General features: G+C 46.1%; 1 protein-coding gene across 2 annotated transcripts in view; it reads right to left on the bottom strand.

Moving 5' to 3' along the window:
* LOC145410131 (lamin-like) overlaps window positions 1-20,261 on the bottom strand; it is an 80,924-nt gene that overhangs the window by 28,463 nt on the left and 32,200 nt on the right. For both annotated transcript variants that reach the window (XM_080280330.1, XM_080280334.1), the window contains exons 4-10: window positions 17,870-18,007; window positions 17,374-17,556; window positions 15,658-15,798; window positions 13,671-13,876; window positions 10,611-10,824; window positions 8,993-9,211; window positions 7,676-7,741 (exon numbers count right to left, since the gene is read on the bottom strand). In XM_080280330.1, the coding sequence (XP_080136456.1) occupies window positions 7,676-7,741; window positions 8,993-9,211; window positions 10,611-10,824; window positions 13,671-13,876; window positions 15,658-15,798; window positions 17,374-17,556; window positions 17,870-18,007 (1,167 nt within the window). The remainder of the gene's footprint in view (window positions 1-7,675; window positions 7,742-8,992; window positions 9,212-10,610; window positions 10,825-13,670; window positions 13,877-15,657; window positions 15,799-17,373; window positions 17,557-17,869; window positions 18,008-20,261) is intronic.

Here is a 20,261-nt window from a genome sequence, read left to right as displayed (position 1 = left end):
GTGGTGCTAGTAGTAGTAGTAGTAGTACTAGTGGTGGTGGTGGTGCTAGTAGTAGTAGTACTAGTGGTGGTGGTGGTGGTGGTGGTGGTGGTGGTGGTGGTGGTAGTAGTAGTAGTACTAGTAGTAGTAGTAGTAATAATAATAATAATAATAATAATAATAATAATTGCAACAGTACTAGTAACAGCAACACAGTAATAGTAGTACTGTAGTAGTAGTAGCGGTAGTGGTAGTAGTAGTAGCAGTAATAATAATAATAATAATAATACCAGTAATAATAATAACACTCATAATAATAATATTCATAACTGCAGTAGTACTAGCAGCAGCAGCACAGTAGTTGTAGTGGTAGTAGTAGTAGTAATAATAGTAGGTGTAGCAGTAGTAGTAATAAGTGGTAAAAATAATACTGAATAATGATAATGATGATGATAATGATAATAATAATAATAATAATAATAATAATTGTTTCGTTTTCATTTATAAAGGCTCCAACCTGCTTGCATGCGTCGGCCTTGGTCACCTAATGGCAGCTCTCCATGCTGCTCGATCTCTGGCAGCTTCCCTGTTCAGTCCCTTAACCCTGAGGTCACACTTAATGACCTCGTCCCATGTCTTTCTCGGTCTACCCCTCATAACCCCACCCCCAATATTAACACTTCTCACCTTCCTCACCCAATTATCATCCCCCATCCTCTCCACATGTCCAAACCATCTCAGTCTACCTCTCCTCATCACAACATCAATACACTCCAGTCCCATCCTACCTCTCAACTCTTCCATCGTAAACCCAGCCCCCCCAAGCCTTGGACGCAGGGACGCACTGCACATCCACCTAATCATTGTCATTTCTGTACGTCTGAGCCTGTGAATATCCTCTTCCTTTACTGCCCAGGTCTCACTACCATACAGCATTACACTCCTAACACATGCCACATACAGCATTACACTCCTAACACATGCCACATACAGCACTACACTCCTAACACATGCCACATACACCATTACACTCCTAACACATGCCACATACACCATTACACTCCTAACACATGCCACATACACCATTACACTCCTAACACATGCCACATACAAAGATCCCTTAGCACGTAGGGAGAGCCCTCTCAATGTCAGGAGAGGCAACAGCTCCCTGAACTTCTTCCAACCACTCCTCACTCTAGCCACAGAGCTGCTCCAGCCCCACCTCCAGCACATAACATGTCTCCCAAATAACAAAACTCTTCCACACACTCAAGAGACTCACCAGTAAGATCAATCCTTTCACGCCTGACAATCTCCACCTGCTCTCCCCGACACACCACACACATGAAATCAGCATTACCTTGCAGTCTACCTCTACATCTCTTATGCACCCACTTATCACAAACACTGCATTATCTTGCAGTCTACCTCTAATACCACTACATCTCTTATGCACCCACTTATCACAAACACCGCATTATCTTGCAGTCTACCTCTAATACCACTACATCTCTTATGCACCCACTTATCACAAACACTGCATTATCTTGCAGTCTACCTCTAATACCACTACATCTCTTATGCACCCACTTATCACAAACACTGCATTATCTTGCAGTCTACCTCTAATACCACTACATCTCTTATGCACCCACTTATCACAAACACTGCATTATCTTGCAGTCTACCTCTAATACCACTACATCTCTTATGCACCCACTTATCACAAACACTGCATTATCTTGCAGTCTACCTCTAATACCACTACATCTCTTATGCACCCACTTATCACAAACACTGCACAAGATGGAATTACTTCCCACGCCCTTGTGGCAAACCACACATGGCCACTCTCCCTCTTCTTTGACAGTACCACCACCAGCCCTAGATACCATCACTTTTGTTTTATCTGCATTTACCCTTAAGCCCTTGTGCCCCATACCATCTCTCCACTTCCTAAACCTTTCCTCCGCCTCTCCATACCATCTGTCCACTTCCTAAACCTTTCCTCCGCCTCTTCATACCATCTCTCCACATACTAAATCTTTCCTCCGCCTCCCTTTCATTCTCTGCAATCAACACCAAATCATCAGCATACAACACCTCCCACGAGAGTCCATTTCTGAAGTCAGGTGAGAGGGCTTCAAGTACCATGATACAAAGGCCTTTTCCAAATCAACAAAAACAAAATACAGATCCCTTCTCCTACCAATATATTTTTCCTGAAGCTGTTGAACAATGAATATGGCATCAGTGGTCCCCCTGCCTGGCATAAACCCAAACTGCATCTCATCAATATTCACTCTTTCTCTAATCATACCTTCTATAACTCTCTCCATTACCTTCATTATCTCAACATAATCACAGTGTTCTCTCTCTCTCCAAACTGCATCTCATCAATATTCTCTCTTTCTCTAATCATACCTTCTACAACTCTCTCCATTACCTTCATTATCTGATCTAAAAGCTTTATACCTCTATAATTTCCTCTCTCCAGGTCATCACCCTTCCCTTTATACACATTTACAATTACACTCTTCAGCCAATCATCTGGGACAACACACTCATAAATAATCCTATTTATCAGGTCAGTGACTAAACTCACCCCTATATCGCCTGAGGCCTTCAACATTTCGGCAGTCAACCCAGACACACCTGCTGCCTTCCCCACCTTCATCCTGCCTATTGCCTCACTCACAGTACCTTCATCCTGCCTATTGCCCTGCTCTCAATACCTTCATCCTGCCTATTGCCTCACTCACAGTACCTGCATCCTGCCTATTGCCTCACTCACAGTACCTGCATCCTGCCTATTGCCTCACTCACAGTACCTGCATCCTGCCTATTGCCTCACTCACAGTACCTGCATCCTGCCTATTGCCTCACTCACAGTACCTTCATCCTGCCTATTGCCTCACTCACAGTACCTTCATCCTGCCTATTGCCTCACTCACAGTAGCAGCGTCAATCAAAGGCCAAGGGCCAGACACTGGATCTGCTGGCTCCAAACCTTCCCTGTCCCAGTCAAACTCCTCATTCAACAACCAGTTATAATGCTCTCTCCATGCATCTTTAATATCCTCACTGTTCACCACTACCCTTCCTTCATCATTCATCACACACTGCTGCCCTTCCTTCACCATTCTTCACACACTGCTGCCCTTCCTTCATCATTCTTCACACACTGCTCACCTATAATATCCCGATTATCCCTCTTCACCTGACCTGCCACCCTAAATATATTTTTCCTTTCCCCATGATTTAGGTTATCAAGTAATTGTCTCTGTGACTCAGACTTTGCCCTGTATACCTCTCTTCTAGCCCTACGCTTGGCAGCCAAATATTCCTCTTTGCTACCACCCTTCTTCCATTCCCGGAAAAGCCTTCTTTTCTCCTTCATTGCAGCTTCTACACCCTCATCCCACCACCAGGTTACTTTATGTCTTGGTGGTCCTCTTGTCCAGCCGCATGTTACATCAGTAACTCTCAAGAAATTGTTCTTGAGGGCTCTGTACTGTTCATTAACGCCTCTGTCTACAGCTCCCTGTTCAGCCACCACTCTCCTCAACTCGCTATAGAAGGCATCTCTTACTACTTGGTTTTTCAGCTTCCATATTTTCCTCCTAGGTACATAAGTCCTCTTTTTCATCACTTGTTCTTCAAGCACCATATCACAAATCAATAGTTTGTGCTGCTGCACACACTCCTCACTTCCTATAACTTTAACATCCCTCACTAACCTCCTATCGGCCCTCCTAACCAGAAAATAATCTATCTGACTGCTATTTCCCCCAGACTCATACGTAATTAACCTACTGTCTCTTTTCCTAAAATATGTGTTGCACACAATCATGTCCGTTGCCTCCCCAAACTCGAGTATCCTTCCCCCTTCTGCATTCCTTCCAAGATAAAGAAAATCAATGGAGTGAGAGACTGACGAGGAGAGTGTATGTTAGTGAGGTGAAGGGAGAGGCCAAGGATGAGATGGAGGGATGGAGTGGAGAGGATGGAGAGGGAGAGACTGACAAGGAGAGTGTATGTGAGTGAGGTGGAGGGGGAGAGAGGGAGGGGGAGGCCAAGGATGAGATGGAGGGATGGTGAGTGAGAGACTGATGAGGACAGTGTATGTGAGTGAGGTGGACCAGGGGAGAGGGAGGGGGAGGCCAAGGATGAGATGGAGGGATGGAGTGGCGAGGTATATGAGAGAGGGAGGTGTGAATTGGGAGCAGGGCAGTGAAATGGCGGGGGACAGGGTGACGTGGAGGCGATTTGTTTGTGGCCACCCGGTATAATGGATTAAGGAGTCTGGCAATACAGTAAAAGTCCAAGTCTTCGGCATCCAATTCCCCGGCAAATCTGACATTTCGGCAGTTTTGAGAAATAGTCCCGTTTACAAAAATCTCTGATCGTTCGGCAGATTTTCCGATTTTTTTGGTCCCCTCTACTGCTGGGGACTTCTTCCAGCAGTAGCAGAGTCCAATCAACCCCTTCTATTGTACATATGTAATTAAGGAACCTACTATAAGTTTAGGTAAGTGCATGTGAACTTGTAGGCCTACTGTATCATTACATTTATATATAGTATGTTCACTAATTTCTTTATTTTTCATATTCATGTATAGTACTGTATTCATTACAGTATTGTACAGTATCAAACAGTATACAGTACTCTCTCCAAACACATTTGTAATGATATGAGTAGTGATGATAGTGTTCACCCAAACATATCAGGTACTGAGTGGGTAGGGTTTTTGATAATTCGGCAATTTTGATTTTTCAGCACTTGCCTGGTCCCATAGATGCCAAAAAATCGGACTTCTACTGTAGATAGATAGACAGATCGATAGATAGATAGAATACAAGAGAGAGCCAAATGTAAGATCCGTTGGCAGTCAAATATTCGTCTATGTTACCACCCAACGTCCATTTCTACCCTCCCTCATCCCACCACCAAGGTACACATGTCTTGGCTGACCTCTTGTCCATCCACACACTGCATCAATAACTCTCATGTTTTAATAATAATAATAATAATAATAATAATAAAAATAAATAATAATAATAATGACAATAATAATAATCATAATAATAAAAATAATAAAAATAATAATAATAGCAACAATAAAAATAAAAATAATAATAATATAATAATAATAATAATGATAATAAAAATAATTAAAAAAAGTAACTAATAATAAAACTAATAATAATAATAATAATAATAATAATAAAATAATAAAACTAATAATAATAATAATAATAATAGTAGTAATAATAATAATAATGTCAAATGTTTTATCTGAATTAGTGTTTTACCTGTGTTTTATTTAACCCTTCAGAGCCATCAGGAGGCAGAGGGATGCTGTGTGTGGCAATAAAGACAGAAGCAGGTCAGCAGAGTAAGCAGATAAAACACCATAAAAAGCACATAAAACACACCAAACAAAAGGCAGACAGAAGAGAATAAAGAGACGAACGTTTTTATTCCTGCTGTGTAACCCTGTAAGCCAGGAAACCATTTACAACGCTGGGTGGTAACCATATCGCCAAACCATACGTGCTGCCTACGTGTCAACAAGTGGGTTGGTGGAGGGTTAGTGCCCCTCCCCGTAAAACAAATAACTCAGAGTCAAATGGCCACCCCTTACCGGATTATGGCGTCTGGCAATAGATAGATAGATAGACAAATGGCCACCCCTTACCGGATTATGGTGTCTGGCAATAAATAGATAGATAGACAAATGGCCACCCCTTACCGGATTATGGTGTCTGGCAATAGATAAATAGATAGATAGTAACCCTGGTCTGTGTGGCAGAGCAGACCCACCAACCATAGGCAAGCAAACACCCTTCAATGGTGAGGCAGGGGGAAGTGTAGAGGATTGATTCCTGGGTGGACATCACATTTGCATCTCCCCACCCAGTTAACCCCTTAAGTGCTAAGACTGACGAATCTCTATCTATCCATCTATCTATTGCCAGACGCCATAATCCCGTAAGAAGTGGCCATTTGTCTATCTATCTATCTATTGCCAGACGCCATAATCCCGTAAGGGGTGGCCATTTGTCTTTGAGTTATTTGTTTTACGGGGAGGGGCACTAACCCTCCACCAACCCACTTACTGACACGTAGGGAGCACGTATGGTTTGGTTATATGGTTACCACCCAGCGTTGTAAATGGTTTCTTGGCTTACAGGAAACCATTTGGCTTGTCACTCAATGTAAAGCCACCTGTAAAGGAAAGAAAAGCAATAAGAAGTGACAGGAAAGATGGGAGAAATAGGAAGAGAGGAGGACAGGCACAGAAAAAGAATGATAAAGGCTAAGGAAGAAGTAGGCAACACTACATCAAGTGAGTGGATGATGGAAATAGGAAGAGAGGAGGACAGGCACAGAAAAAGAATGATAAAGGCTAAGGAAGAAGTAGGCAGCACTACATCAAGTGAGTGGATGATGGTGAGAAATACGAAGAGAGGAGGGCAGGCACAGAAAAAGAATGATAAAGGCTAAGGAAGACGTAGGCAGCACTACATCAAGTGAGTGGATGATGGTGAGAAATAGGAAGAGAGGAGGACAGGCACAGAAAAAGAATGATAAAGGCTAAGGAAGAAGTAGGCAGCACTACATCAGGTGAGTGGATGATGGTGAGAAATAGGAAGAGAGGAGGACAGGCACAGAAAAAGAATGATAAAAGCTAAGGAAGAAGTAGGCAGCACTACATCAAGTGAGTGGATGATGGTGAGAAATAGGAAGAGAGGAGGACAGGCACAGAAAAAGAATGATAAAGGCTAAGGAAGAAGTAGGCAACACTACATCAAGTGAGTGGATGATGGTGAGAAATAGGAAGAGAGGAGGACAGGCACAGAAAAAGAATGATAAAGGCTAAGGAAGAAGTAGGCAGCACTACATCAAGTGAGTGGATGATGGTGAGAAATAGGAAGAGAGGAGGACAGGCACAGAAAAAGAATGATAAAAGCAAAGGAAGAAGTAGGCAGCACTACATCAAGTGAGTGGATGATGATGAGAAATAGGAAGAGAGGAGGACAGGCACAGAAAAAGAATGATAAAAGCAAAGGAAGAAGTAGGCAGCACTACATCAAGTGAGTGGATGATGGTGAGAAATAGGAAGAGAGGAGGACAGGCACAGAAAAAGAATGATAAAAGCAAAGGAAGAAGTAGGCAGCACTACATCAGGTGAGTGGATGAGGAAGAGAGGAGAAACATAAAGGTGAAGGAGGAAGTAGGCAGAACTACATCAAGTGAGTGGATGGTGGTGAGAAATAGGAAGAAAGGAGAAAGATAAAGGTGAAGGAAGCAGAATGCAGCACTACATCAAGTGAGTGGATGGTGTTGAGAAACAGAAAGAGAGGAGAATGATAAATGTAATGGAAGAAGTAGGCAGCACTACATCAAGTGAGTGGATGGCAGTGAGAAACAGGAAGAGAGGAGAAAGATAAAGGTGAAAAAAGAAGTAGGCAGCACTACATCAAGTGAGTGGATGATAGGCACCACCACCTACCACCAGGAAATGAAGAGAAAAAATGACACAATAACATAAGCCGAAGAAGAGAGAGAGAGAGAGAGAGAGCACAAGAGAAACAAAATAAATATATGAGAGAGAGAGAAAGAGAGAGAGAGAGAGAGAGAGAGAGAGAAACAAAATAAATATGAGAGAGAGAGAGAGAGATAGCTTACCTTAGTGTCATGTTCAATGCTGGAGTACGATTCTGACTCCCACTTGCTCTCTCTCACTGCCATCTCCTAAAAAGATAAATTATTATTATTATTATTATTGTTTGCTGTTATTATTCATTCATTCATTGCCAGACGCCATGTATCCCAAACGGGGTGTTATTATTATTATTATTATTGTTATTATTATTATTAGTTACTGTTATTATTATTACAAATGCATCAACATCATCATTATTATTATTATATTATTGTATTACCTTGTAATTGTTATTATTATTATTATTATTAATTCACATTAACATTCCATTATTATTACTATAATTCATCCATCCATCCATCATCCAATCCTGTGTTGCCCCATGAGGAGCGTAGGAGGCCGGGGCTAGGCAAGTTGGTGCTGACATTTAAGATGAGAGTGACCAGCCTCACTCATCCCTGAGTGGCATTACATGAGCAATAAACCCCAACCACCCCTTGGATATAAACCTGCACCGGCTCAATCCAATTGGAGCGCCTTAATTACCCACTAAACCACCAGGCGCCATAATTTGGTGTTATGGTTACCACCCAGCATAGTAAATGGTTTCCTGGTGTACAGGAAACCATTTGGCTTGTCACTCAGTGTAGAGTCACCCACAGGCAGAAGGAAGAGGAAAGAATGAAGGAAAGAAAGACAGAAGAGGGAGTGTAAAGTCACCCACAGGCAGAAGGAAGAGGAAAGAATGAAGGAAAGAAAGACAGAAGAGGGAGTGTAAAGTCACCCACAGGCAGAAGGAAGAGGAAAGAATGAAGGAAAGAAAGACAGAAGAGGGAGTGTAAAGTCACCCACAGGCAGAAGGAAGAGGAAAGAATGAAGGAAAGAAAGACAGAAGAGGGAGTGTAAAGTCACCCACAGGCAGAAGGAAGAGGAAAGAATGAAGGAAAGAAAGACAGAAGAGGGAGTGTAAAGTCACCCACAGGCAGAAGGAAGAGGAAAGAATGAAGGAAAGAAAGACAGAAGAGGGAGTGTAAAGTCACCCACAGGCAGAAGGAAGAGGAAAGAATGAAGGAAAGAAAGACAGAAGAGGGAGTGTAAAGTCACCCACAGGCAGAAGGAAGAGGAAAGAATGAAGGAAAGAAAGACAGAAGAGGGAGTGTAAAGTCACCCACAGGCAGAAGGAAGAGGAAAGAATGAAGGAAAGACAGACAGAAGAGGGAGGGAGGAGATAGGAAAGGGCAGACACTCGAGAGCACTCCTGGCTCTTCACAACAAGGTGGTTGGGGACGACAAAAAACAAACGTACACACAGATAGATAAACAAATAGATAGATACACACCTCACTAGTAGACACCAAGCTCGTGGTCATCTTGTCAGCCACAGCCCACTTCTGGTTCTTCATTACTAGGGTCGTTGGAGGGTCGTGGGTCACACTCTGATCGCAGGACCATATCGTTACGCTCTCTCCGCCCGGCAGTTTGGCCTTGGAGTGGAATTTGTAAACGGTCTCAGCCTCCCCTGCCCTACGGATGACCTGGTACCCTCCGATGTTGACGTCCTGCGGGGGGAGGGTAGCGTTGATGTCGTTACTATCATCCTTACCATCGCTATCATCATCATCATCAATCGCCATCCTCCTTACCACAGCCCAACCCCATCATCAATTATCACCACCACCACATTCTTTCTCCTCCTCCTCCTCTTCATCATCACCACCACCACCACCATCCTCCTCCTCCTCCTCTTCATCATTATCATCACCATCCTTCCTCCTCCTCCTCCTCATCATCATCATCACCACCACCACCACCACCTTCCTCTTCCTCATCATGACCACCACCACCACCCTCCTCTTCATCATCACCACCATACCTTCTCCTCCTCCTCCTCTTCATCATCATCATCACCACCATCCTCCTCCTCCTCCTCTTCATCATCATCACCACCATACCTTCCCCTCCTCTTCATCATCATCACCACCATCCTCCTCCTCCTCCTCTTCATCATTATCATCACCATCCTTCCTCCTCCTCATCATCATCATCATCATCACCACCACCACCACCTTCCTCTTCCTCATCATCACCACCACCACCACCCTCCTCTTCATCACCACCACCATACCTTCTCCTCCTCCTCCTTTTCATCATCATCATCATCATCACCACCATCCTCCTCCTCCTCTTCATCATCATCACCACCATACCTTCCCCTCCTCTTCATCATCATCACCACCATCCTCCTCCTCTTCATCATCATCACCACCATACCTTCTCCTCCTCTTCATCATCATCACCACCACCACCACCACCATCCTCCTCATCATCATCACCACCACCACCACAACCATCCTCCTCCTCTTCATCATCTCCACCACCATCCCTCTTCTCTTCATCATCATCATCACCACCATCCTCCTCTTCATCATCATCACCACCATACCTTCTCCTCATCATCATCACCACCACCACCACCACCACCACCACAACCCTCCTCCTCCTCATCACCACCACAAGTACCTCTATCATCACTACAGATATGGTTAAGTCAACTCCAGAACCATCATCACTATCATCAAAACATACAGGCAGGCAGTATCTACAATCATCATCATCATCACTATCACCACCATCCCCATCCCCATCATCATCATCATCACTCTCCTCATCACCACCACCACCACTACCATCCTCCTCCACTTCCTCACCACCACCACCCTCCTCCTCCTCATACTCCTCTTCTTCACCACCACTACCCTCCTCCTCCTCTTCCTCACCATCACCACCCTCCTCCTCCTCCTCTTCTTCACCACCACCACCCCCCTCCTCCTCCTACTCCTCTTCCTCATCACCACCACCCTCCTCCTCCTCCTCCTCTTCACCACCACCACCCCCCTCCTCCTCTTCCTCACCACCACCCTCCTCCTCCTCCTCCCTCCCCTCCCACAACCCACTCACCTTCACACTCTTGTTTCTTAACTTGACAAACTTTCCTTCGGGGCAGTCCTCCTCAATCTCTATGTCTCCGGTGGCCCTGGCGGAGGAGCGGAAGGCAGAGCGCGTCACCTCTTCCTCCCTTGCGCCTCGCTTCCGCTTGCCGGCGCGGATTGGGGTGCGGCGGATGGGAGTCTCACCGGACCCCTTGGCTGAGGAGCTGATGGATATGTTGAGTCTGTGGAGGAAGGCGTGGTGAGTGTGGTGGTGGTGGAGGAGAGGGAGACCGAGGATGAGGTGGTGGTGGTGGTGAGAAGGGATGGTGAGTGTGGTGGCGGTGGAGGAAAGGGAGACCGAGGATGAGGTGGTGGTGGTGGTGGTAAGGGATGGTGAGTGTGGTGGTGGTGGTGGTGAGAAGGGATGGTGAGTGTGGTGGTGGTGGTGGTGAGAAGGGATGGTGAGTGTGGTGGTGGTGGTGAGAAGGGATGGTGAGTGTGGTGGTGGTGAGAAGGGATGGTGAGTGTGGTGGTGGTGGTGGTGAGAAGGGATGGTGAGTGTGGTGGTGGTGGTGAGAAGGGATGGTGAGTGTGGTGGTGGTGGTGAGAAGTGATGGTGAGTGTGGTGGTGGTGGTGAGAAGGGATGGTGAGTGTGGTGGTGGTGGTGGTGAGAAGGGATGGTGAGTGGTGGTGGTGGTGGTGGTGGTGGTGAGAAGGGATGGTGGTGGTGAGAAGGGATGGTGAGTGTGGTGGTGGTGAGAAGGGATGGTGTGTGTGGTGGTGGTGGTGGTAGTAGTAATAGTAGCAAAAGTAGTAGTAGTAACATTCTTTCATCCATCCATCCATCATCCAATCCTGTGTTGCCCCATGAGGAGCGTAGGAGGCCGGGGCTAGGCAAGTTGGTGCTGACATTTAAGATGAGAGTGACCAGCCTCACTCATCCCTGAGTGGCATTACATGAGCAATAAACCCCAACCACCCCTTGGATATAAACCTGCACCGGCTCAATCCGATTGGAGCACCTTAATTACCCACTAAACCACCAGGCGCCAAAATTTGGTGTTATGGTTACCACCCAGCATAGTAAATGGTTTCCTGGTGTAAAGGAAACCATTTGGCTTGTCACTCAGTGTAAAGTCACCCACAGGCAGAAGGAAGAGGAAAGAATGAAGGAAAGAAAGACAGAAGAGGGAGTGTAAAGTCACCCGTGGGCAGAAGGGAGGCTGCCAGAGATTGAGCAGGGAGGCTGTCTGAGATCAAATGAATAGGGAGGCTGCCACAGATCAAGCAGCATGGAGAACCACCATATCAATGCATGCAACTATACTCAATCTATGACAAACATAAAAAGACAGTAAGGTGTAAGAAGCAGAATAAATCACTTGGGAAAAGGTGTTAGGGAGCTTCCTCAACTGATAAGTGAAGATGAAGACTTGGGGAAGAATTTCTGTTGGTTAAGGAAGCTCCCTAACACCTTTTCCTAAGTGATTTATTACACCTTACTGTCCTCTTCTGTGTTACATAAATCCTTCCAATATCACCATACTCTGCATAAAGCTCCCTAACACCTTTTCCTAAGTGATTTATTTTGTTTATTACACCTTACTGTCCTCTTCTGTGTTACATAAATCCTTCCAATATCACCATACTCTGCATAAAGCTCCCTAACACCTTTTCCTAAGTGATTTATTTTGTTTATTACACCTTACTGTCCTCTTCTGTGTTACATAAATCCTTCCAATATCAACATACTCTGCATAAAGCTCCCTAACACCTTTTCCTAAGTGATTTATTTTGTTTATTACACCTTACTGTCCTCTTCTGTGTTACATAAATCCTTCCAATATCACCATACTCTGCATAAAGCTCCCTAACACCTTTTCCTAAGTGATTTATTTTGTTTATTACACCTTACTGTCCTCTTCTGTGTTACATAAATCCTTCCAATATCACCATACTCTTCATAAAGCTCCCTAACACCTTTTCCTAAGTGATTTATTATGTTTATTACACCTTACTGTCCTCTTCTGTGTTACATAAATCCTTTCAATATCACCATACTCTGCATAAAGCTCCCTAACACCTTTTCCTAAGTGATTTATTTTGTTTATTACACCTTACTGTCCTCTTCTGTGTTACATAAATCCTTCCAATATCACCATACTCTGCATAAAGCTCCCAAACACCTTTTCCTAAGTGATTTATATTGTTTATTACACCTTACTGTCCTCTTCTGTGTTACATAAATCCTTCCAATATCACCATACGCTGCATAAAGTTCCCTAACACCTTTTCCTAAGTGATTTATTTTGCTTATTACAACTCAAGACCCTCTCCATGTTACATAAATCCTTCCAATGTCACCATACTGTGCATAAAGCTTGAAAGGGTACAGCAGGGAAGAAAGGTTGCTGGTTCTTTGAAAGCAGTGATAAGAAACAGGGAAGTGAGCATGGAAGTGAAAAAGTTACTACATGACAGTATTGTGATACCAACTCTAACGTATGGAAGTGAAGCTTGGACGTTGTTGGAAGGACACAAGTCAAGAGTGAGAGCAGTGGAAATGAGTTATTTAAGAGGAGCCTGTGGAGTCACGTGGAGAGATAGGCTGACGAATGAGGATATAAAGGAACGTTGTGGTGTTGATGTGGATGTGATAGGGAGTGTTATGAGGAACACACTGAGGTGGTTTGGCCATGTGGAGAGGATGGAGGGTGAAAGACTGACGAAGAGAGTGTATGTGAGTGAGGTGGAGGGGGGAAGAGGGAGGGGGAGGCCGAGGATGAGATGGAGGGATGGGGTGGAGAGGTATATGAGAGAGGGGGGTGTGAGTTGGGAGCAGGGCAGTGAAATGGCGGGGGACAGGGCGACTTGGAGGCGATTTGTTTGTGGCCACCCCAAACGGGATTGAGGCGTCTGGCAATAGATAGATAGATAGATCACCATACTCTGCATAAATGATCTACAAATCATTAACCAGCCATATCCACAAATAAATCACTAAGGAAGAGGCATTTGGGCGCTTCCTTCGCAGACGAGAGAACCAGATCAAGTACGAGCATCAAGGGGGAGCCAAATTCGACCCACCTAGCTTCCTCGGCCTCCAGGAGCTTCCTATAGGCCGCGATCTCCATGTCGAGGGCGACCTTAATATCCATGAGGTCCTGGTACTCCTGGAGCTGTAGTGACATCTCGTTGGCGAGTCTGTTGATCTCCTCCTTGAAGGCCGACACTTCGAGGGCGTGGGCATCCCGCTCGGCCTCCAGCTGGGCCTCGAGGTCCTTCACACGTTGCTGTGGGGGCGACGTAAAAGGTACGGCGTGTGTGTTTACTGTTATCGTCATTACCTTCTTCTCCTTTCTGTTCCCCATCCCCCTCTTGTACCTCCACCTCCTCCTCCCCTTCTTCCTCTACCTCCTCCTCCTCTTCCTCTACCTCCTCCTCTTCTCTTTCTTCCTCTACCTCCTTCTCTTCTTTTTCCTCCTCTTCTTCGTCTACCTCCTCCTCCTCCTCCTCTTCTCTTTCTTCCTCTCCCTTCATCGTTATCATCATCATCATCGCCTTCTCCCTTTTCTTCCCTCCTTCTCCACTTTTTTTTCTTCTCCTCCTCCTCTTCTTCTTCCTCTACCTCCTCCTCTTCTTCTTCCTCTACCTCCTCCTCATCATCATCATCACCATCGTTATCATTATCATCATCATCTTTTTTTCTTCCTTCTCCCTCTTCTATCTACATCTCCTCCCCTTCATTTTCTTCCTCTACCTTCTTTTTCCTCCTCCTCCTCCTCTCCTTCTTCCTCTACCTCCTCCTCCTCTTCCTCTTCCTCCTCCTCCTACCTCCTCATTATCATTATCATCACCTCTTTTTTGTTCCTCCTTCTCCCCTTCTTCTCCCCCCTTCTCTTCTTCCTCTACCCCCTCTTCCTCTTCTCCTCCCCCCTCCTCCCCATCATCATCATCATCTAAATTATCATCAAATCTAACCTAACGTCAATCTAACCTAACCTAAGCCAACCCAGCCAACAAACTAACTCCATCCCAGTCAAAATAATTCTTCTAACGTATTCTAACTTCTCCCAGCCCAGCCCAGCCCAGTCCCAGTTCAGTTCCAGTCCCAGCCCAGTCCCAGTCCCAGTTCAGTCCAGCCCAGCCCAGTCCCCCCCAAAAGCCCCCAGGATAAGTCCAAAACATGACACGCTCTGACCTAACCTAACCTGTTCTAACCGTCCCCAGCCCAGCCCAGACCAGTCCCACAAAACCCTCTAATGTTGGGCTGGCTGCGTTGACGAACCACACACGCACAGACGCTCGGCACTTCCCCTAGGCTGGCTTGTAGGGTGGGGGTTTGTCCTGAATATTCTGTACTCCACTCAACCCCAACACACCTCCACCCTCCCCCTACCTAACCCTACACACCCCCACCCTACCCTACCCTTCCCTTCCCTACCCCAACCCAATCTAACCCTATGCACCCCTCTTGTAACCACACCCCCCCTACCCCACCCCACCCCAACCCTACATATCCACAATCTCATCTAATTATACCCCACCTCCCCAACCCTACCCCAACCCAATCTAACCCTACACACCCCTCTTGTAACCACACCCCCCCCTACCCCACATATCCACAATCTCATCTACCATACCCCACCTCCCCAACCCAATCCAACCCTACCCACCCCTCATGTAACCATACCCCCCCCTCCCCAACCCTTTCCTCCCCTTCCCTACCCAACCCAATCTAACCCTACCCACCCCTCATCTAACCACACCCCTCCTCCCTTCCCTACCCTACCCCAAGCTGCCCTGCCCAAACGGCGCTTGTGACCCACCTCCAGCGTGTGGTTTGTTGCCTCAAGGTACAACAAACATCCCCCCCTCCCTTCCCTACCCTACCCCAAGCTGCCCTGCCCAAACGGCGCTTGTTACTCACCGCCAGCGTGTCCCTCCCTCCCTTCCCTACCTTACCCCAAGCTGCCCTGCCCAAACAGCGCTTGTTACTCACCTCCACCGTGTCCCTCCCTCCCTCCCCTACCCTACCCCAAGCTGCCCTACCCAAACGGCGCTTGTGACTCACCTCCAGCGTGTGGTTTGTTGCTTCGAGGTAGGACAAGCGTGACGCCAGCTCCTGCACCTTCCTCTGGCTGTCGCGCAAGGTGGAGGTGAGAATTTCCGAGTCTTCTGTCACCTTCTGATCTCGCTTCGTCATTTCGTCCATCTGAAAAGGAAAGAAAGGAAGTTACTATCTATCTATGTATCTATTTAGCCAGACGCCGTGATCGGGTATGGGGTGGCCGTCTATCTATCTATCTACAGCCAGACCCCATACTCCCATAAAGGGTGGCCACAAACAAATCGCCTCCATGTCGCCCTGTCCCCCGCCATTTCACTGCCCTGCTCCCAACTCACACACCCCTCTCTCATATACCTCTCCACTCCATCCCTCCATCTCATCCTTGGCCTCCCCCTCCCTCCCTGATCCACTCCTACCTCCACCTTACTCAAATACACTCTCCTAGTTAGTTTCTCACTCTTCATCCTCTCCACTCCATCCTTCCATCTCATCCTCAGTCCCCCTCCACCTCACTCACATACACTCTCCTTGTCAGTCTCTCTCCATCCTCTCCACTCCATCCCTCCATCTCATCCTTGGCCTCCCCCTCCCTCTCCCCCCCTCCACGTCACTGCTATACCACTAAACCCTCATACCATTGCACGGCCAGGTGTAAACAAGTCATCATCATCATCATCATCATTAACACCATCATCATCATCACCATCATCATCATTATCATAATCATCACCAACATCATCACCAGAGTAGCAATGTCCAGACAGCACAAACCTGCCCCATCAAAATAGGCCACACTTCCATTCATTCATCATTCAAGCCCCCGGAATCCTGGCTCTACCGGATACGCCAAAAAAAAACATTTACCACATTCTGCAGCTTCACACAAACGTATCCGAATAAATCAAACGTCTTTATACGCTAGAACAGGGATAATCCTGAAAGCACCACCATTATCTTGGGAATTATCTATCTATCTATAGCCCGATGCCCTAATCCCGAAAAGGGTGGCCGCAGACAAAACGCCTCCAAGTCGCTCTGTCACCCACCATTTGACTGCCCTCCCCCCAACTCACTCCCCCCTCCCTCATATACCTCTCCACTCCATCCCTCATTAGATAATATTACTAAATAATCTTCAATTGTATATTAATCCTCCACAATGCATCTGATCCAGTGTCAATGAAGACTGGCCAGGGAAATTAACCAATGTTACATACACTGCACCTTACACAGGTTATGCAGTTTACTCACATCATTGTAATATTATAAAAGTAACAGAAAAAAATGACTACAACCAACCGCAATGGAACACAGGCATCAGTGTTTGCTTATGCATTTATAATCAGCAGGTCTGATCGATAATTGATGAGAAGCCTTACACTGTGACCCTCAGCTCTGTCAGACTCTGGCCTACATAGTGCTGGAGCACAATTTTAAGTACTGTGAAGGAGCACTGCCAGACCATCAGAGCACACAGTGGTGCTGGTGAGCAATAGGTTGGGAATCCCTGCTCTCGAAAATACTTATGGCTGCCAAGCAGTGTGATGATGATCTGTGTAAGACATTCTTGTAAATGAAGCCCAGCAAACCGGTCCAGTCTGGCCTCCAGGACGCATGGGGATATTCAAAGGTAATTTTGAAACAAAGGTGCGCCTCATACCCCACCACGTATGGCACTACTACTGCACCACCAATCCTCCTCCTCCAACCATGCCTCACCTTCGTCTCATAAATGATCTCCACCTCCGCCCTATTCGACCTCAGCTGCTCCTCATACTGGTCGCGCAGTTCCTTGAGGGCGTCGGCCAGCTTAGCCTCGTACTCGGACTGCAGCCGGCCGTCAATCTCGCTCAGTTCCACTTGTTTACGTTTCTTTGTCTCGGTGACTTCCTGCTCGTACACCTGTGAGGTGAAATTATTATTATTATTATTATTATTACTGTTATTATTACTATTTCATACACCTGTGAGGTAAAATTATTGTTATTGTTATTTTTATTATCATTATTATTATTAACTGATACTGTTATTATTATTATTACTATTATTATTATTATTATTATTATTACTATTACAATTACTATTATTATTACTATTGCTATTATTATTATTATTATTCCTATTATTAATAGTATTATTATCATTACTACTATTATTATTCCTATTACTACTACTGTTATTACTATCATTATCCTCCATCTTAACGCCTGCCCACCTGCTGCTTAAACTGGAGCTCTTCCTTGAGGCTCTGGCAGCGGTTCTCAAGGTCGACCCTCATCAGTGTCTCACTCTCTAGCTGTTTCTTCGCCTCGGCCAACTGTCGTCCCAATTTGGCCACCTCATCCCGGAGATCCTGTCGATGAAGGGAGAGTTAGACTGAGATGGACGAGGAGAGTGTATGTGAGGTGGAGGCCAAGGATGAGATGGAGGGATGGAGTGGAGAGGATGGAGAGTGAGAGACTGATGAGGAGAGTGTATGTGAGTGAGGTGGAGGCCAAGGATGAGATGGAGGGATGGAGTGGAGAGGATGGAGAGTGAGAGACTGATGAGGAGAGTGTATGTGAGTGAGGTGGAGGCCAAGGATGAGATGGAGGGATGGAGTGGAGAGGATGGAGAGTGAGAGACTGATGAGGAGAGTGTATGTGAGTGAGGTGGAGGCCAAGGATGAGATGAAGGGATGGAGTGGAGAGGATGGAGAGAGAGAGACTGACGAGGAGAGTGTATGTGAGTGAGGTGGAGGCCAAGGATGAGATGATGAGATGGAGTGGAGAGGATGGAGAGTGAGAGACTGACGAGGAGAGTGTATGTGAGAGGTGGAGGCCAAGGATGAGATGGAGGGATGGAGTGGAGAGGATGGAGAGTGAGAGACTGATGAGGAGAGTGTATGTGAGTGAGGTGGAGAGGGGGAGAGGGAGGGGGAGGCCAAGGATGAGATGGAGGGATGGAGTGGAGAGGTATATGAGAGAGGGGGGTGTGAGCTGGGAGCAGGGCAGTGAAATGGTGGGGGACAGGGTGACGTGGAGGCGATTTGTTTCTGGCCACCCCGTAAGGGATTGAGGTGTCTAGCAACAGATAGATAGATAGACTGAGACGAAAGAGTTAGACTGAGACAAAAGGAGAGTTAGACAGACAAAGGGAGAGTTAGACAGACAAAGGGAGAGTTAGACAGACAAAAGGAGAGTTAGACAGACAAAAGGAGAGTTAGACAGACAAAGGGAGAGTTAGACAGACAAAAGGAGAGTTAGACAGACAAAAGGAGAGTTAGACAGACAAAGGGAGAGTTAGACAGACAAAAGGAGAGTTAGACAGACAAAGGGAGAGTTAGACAGACAAAGGGAGAGTTAGACACAAAAGGAGAGTTAGACAGACAAAAGTGGACAGACAAAATAAATGAGAAGGGAAAGAAGTTGTATGCGGCTTTCATGGATTTGGAGAAAGCATATGACAGGGTGGATAGACAAGGATTGTGGAAAGTGTTAAGAATATATGGAGTAGATGGGAAGTTGTTGAATGCTGTGAAGAGTATGTACGATGGTGCGAAGGCTGCAGTGCGTGTGGATGGTGAACTAAGTGAATTTTTCTCTTTGAAGGTTGGGTTGAAACAGGGATGTGTCATGTCTCCATGGTTGTTCAATCTGTACATGGATGGGGTAATAAAAGAGGTACAAGGTAGGGTAGTGGATGTTGGAGTGGCCCTGGTGAGAGAGGATAGTGTTTGGAAACTCCCTGTACTGTTGTTTGCAGATGATACTGTGTTGTTGAGTGAAGACGAAGGGGAGCTGCAAGGCTTGGTGGATGAGTTTGAGAGAGTGTGTAAGAAACGGAATCTAAAGGTGAATGTAGGGAAGAGTAAAGTGATGGTCTTTGAGAGAGGTGAAGTCAGTGAATGTACAGCGAGGTTGGATGGTGAGGAATTGGAAAATGTGAGTACGTTTAAGTACTTGGGTAGTGTGATGAGTAAGGATGGAGGTTTGGAGGGTGAAGTGCTTGAAAGGGTACAACAAGGAAGAAAGGTTGCTGGTTCTTTGACAGCAGTGATAAGAAACAGGGAAGTGAGCATGGAAGTGAAAAAGTTACTACATGACAGTATTGTGATATCAACTCTAACGTACGGAAGTGAAGCTTGGACGTTGTTGGAAGGACACAAGTCAAGAGTGAGAGCAGTGGAAATGAGTTATTTAAGAGGAGCCTGTGGAGTCACATGGAGAGACAGGCTGACGAATGAGGATATAAAGGAGCGTTGTGGTGTGGATGTGGATGTGATAGGAAGCGTTATGAGGAACACACTGAGGTGGTTTGGCCATGTGGAGAGGATGGAGGATGAAAGACTGACGAAGAGAGTGTATGTGAGTGAGGTGGAGGGGGGAAGAGGGAGGGGGAGACCGAGGATGAGATGGAGGGATGGGGTGGAGAGGTATATGAGAGAGGGGGGTGTGAGTTGGGAGCAGGGCAGTGAAATGGCGGGGGACAGGGCGACGTGGAGGCGATTTGTTTGTGGCCACCCCAAACGGGATTGAGGCGTCTGGCAATAGATAGATAGATAGAGACAAATGGAGAGTTAGACCAAAGAGAGAGAGTTAGACAGACAAAAGGAGAGTCAGACCAAA

The sequence above is a fragment of the Coenobita brevimanus genome, chromosome 10, assembly GCF_032717465.1.
Source record: "Coenobita brevimanus isolate Jiangsu-jjx chromosome 10, ASM3271746v2, whole genome shotgun sequence".
In the NCBI taxonomy this organism is placed as follows: Eukaryota; Metazoa; Arthropoda; class Malacostraca; order Decapoda; family Coenobitidae; genus Coenobita; species Coenobita brevimanus.
This window is presented reverse-complemented; position numbering and strand designations above follow the sequence as displayed.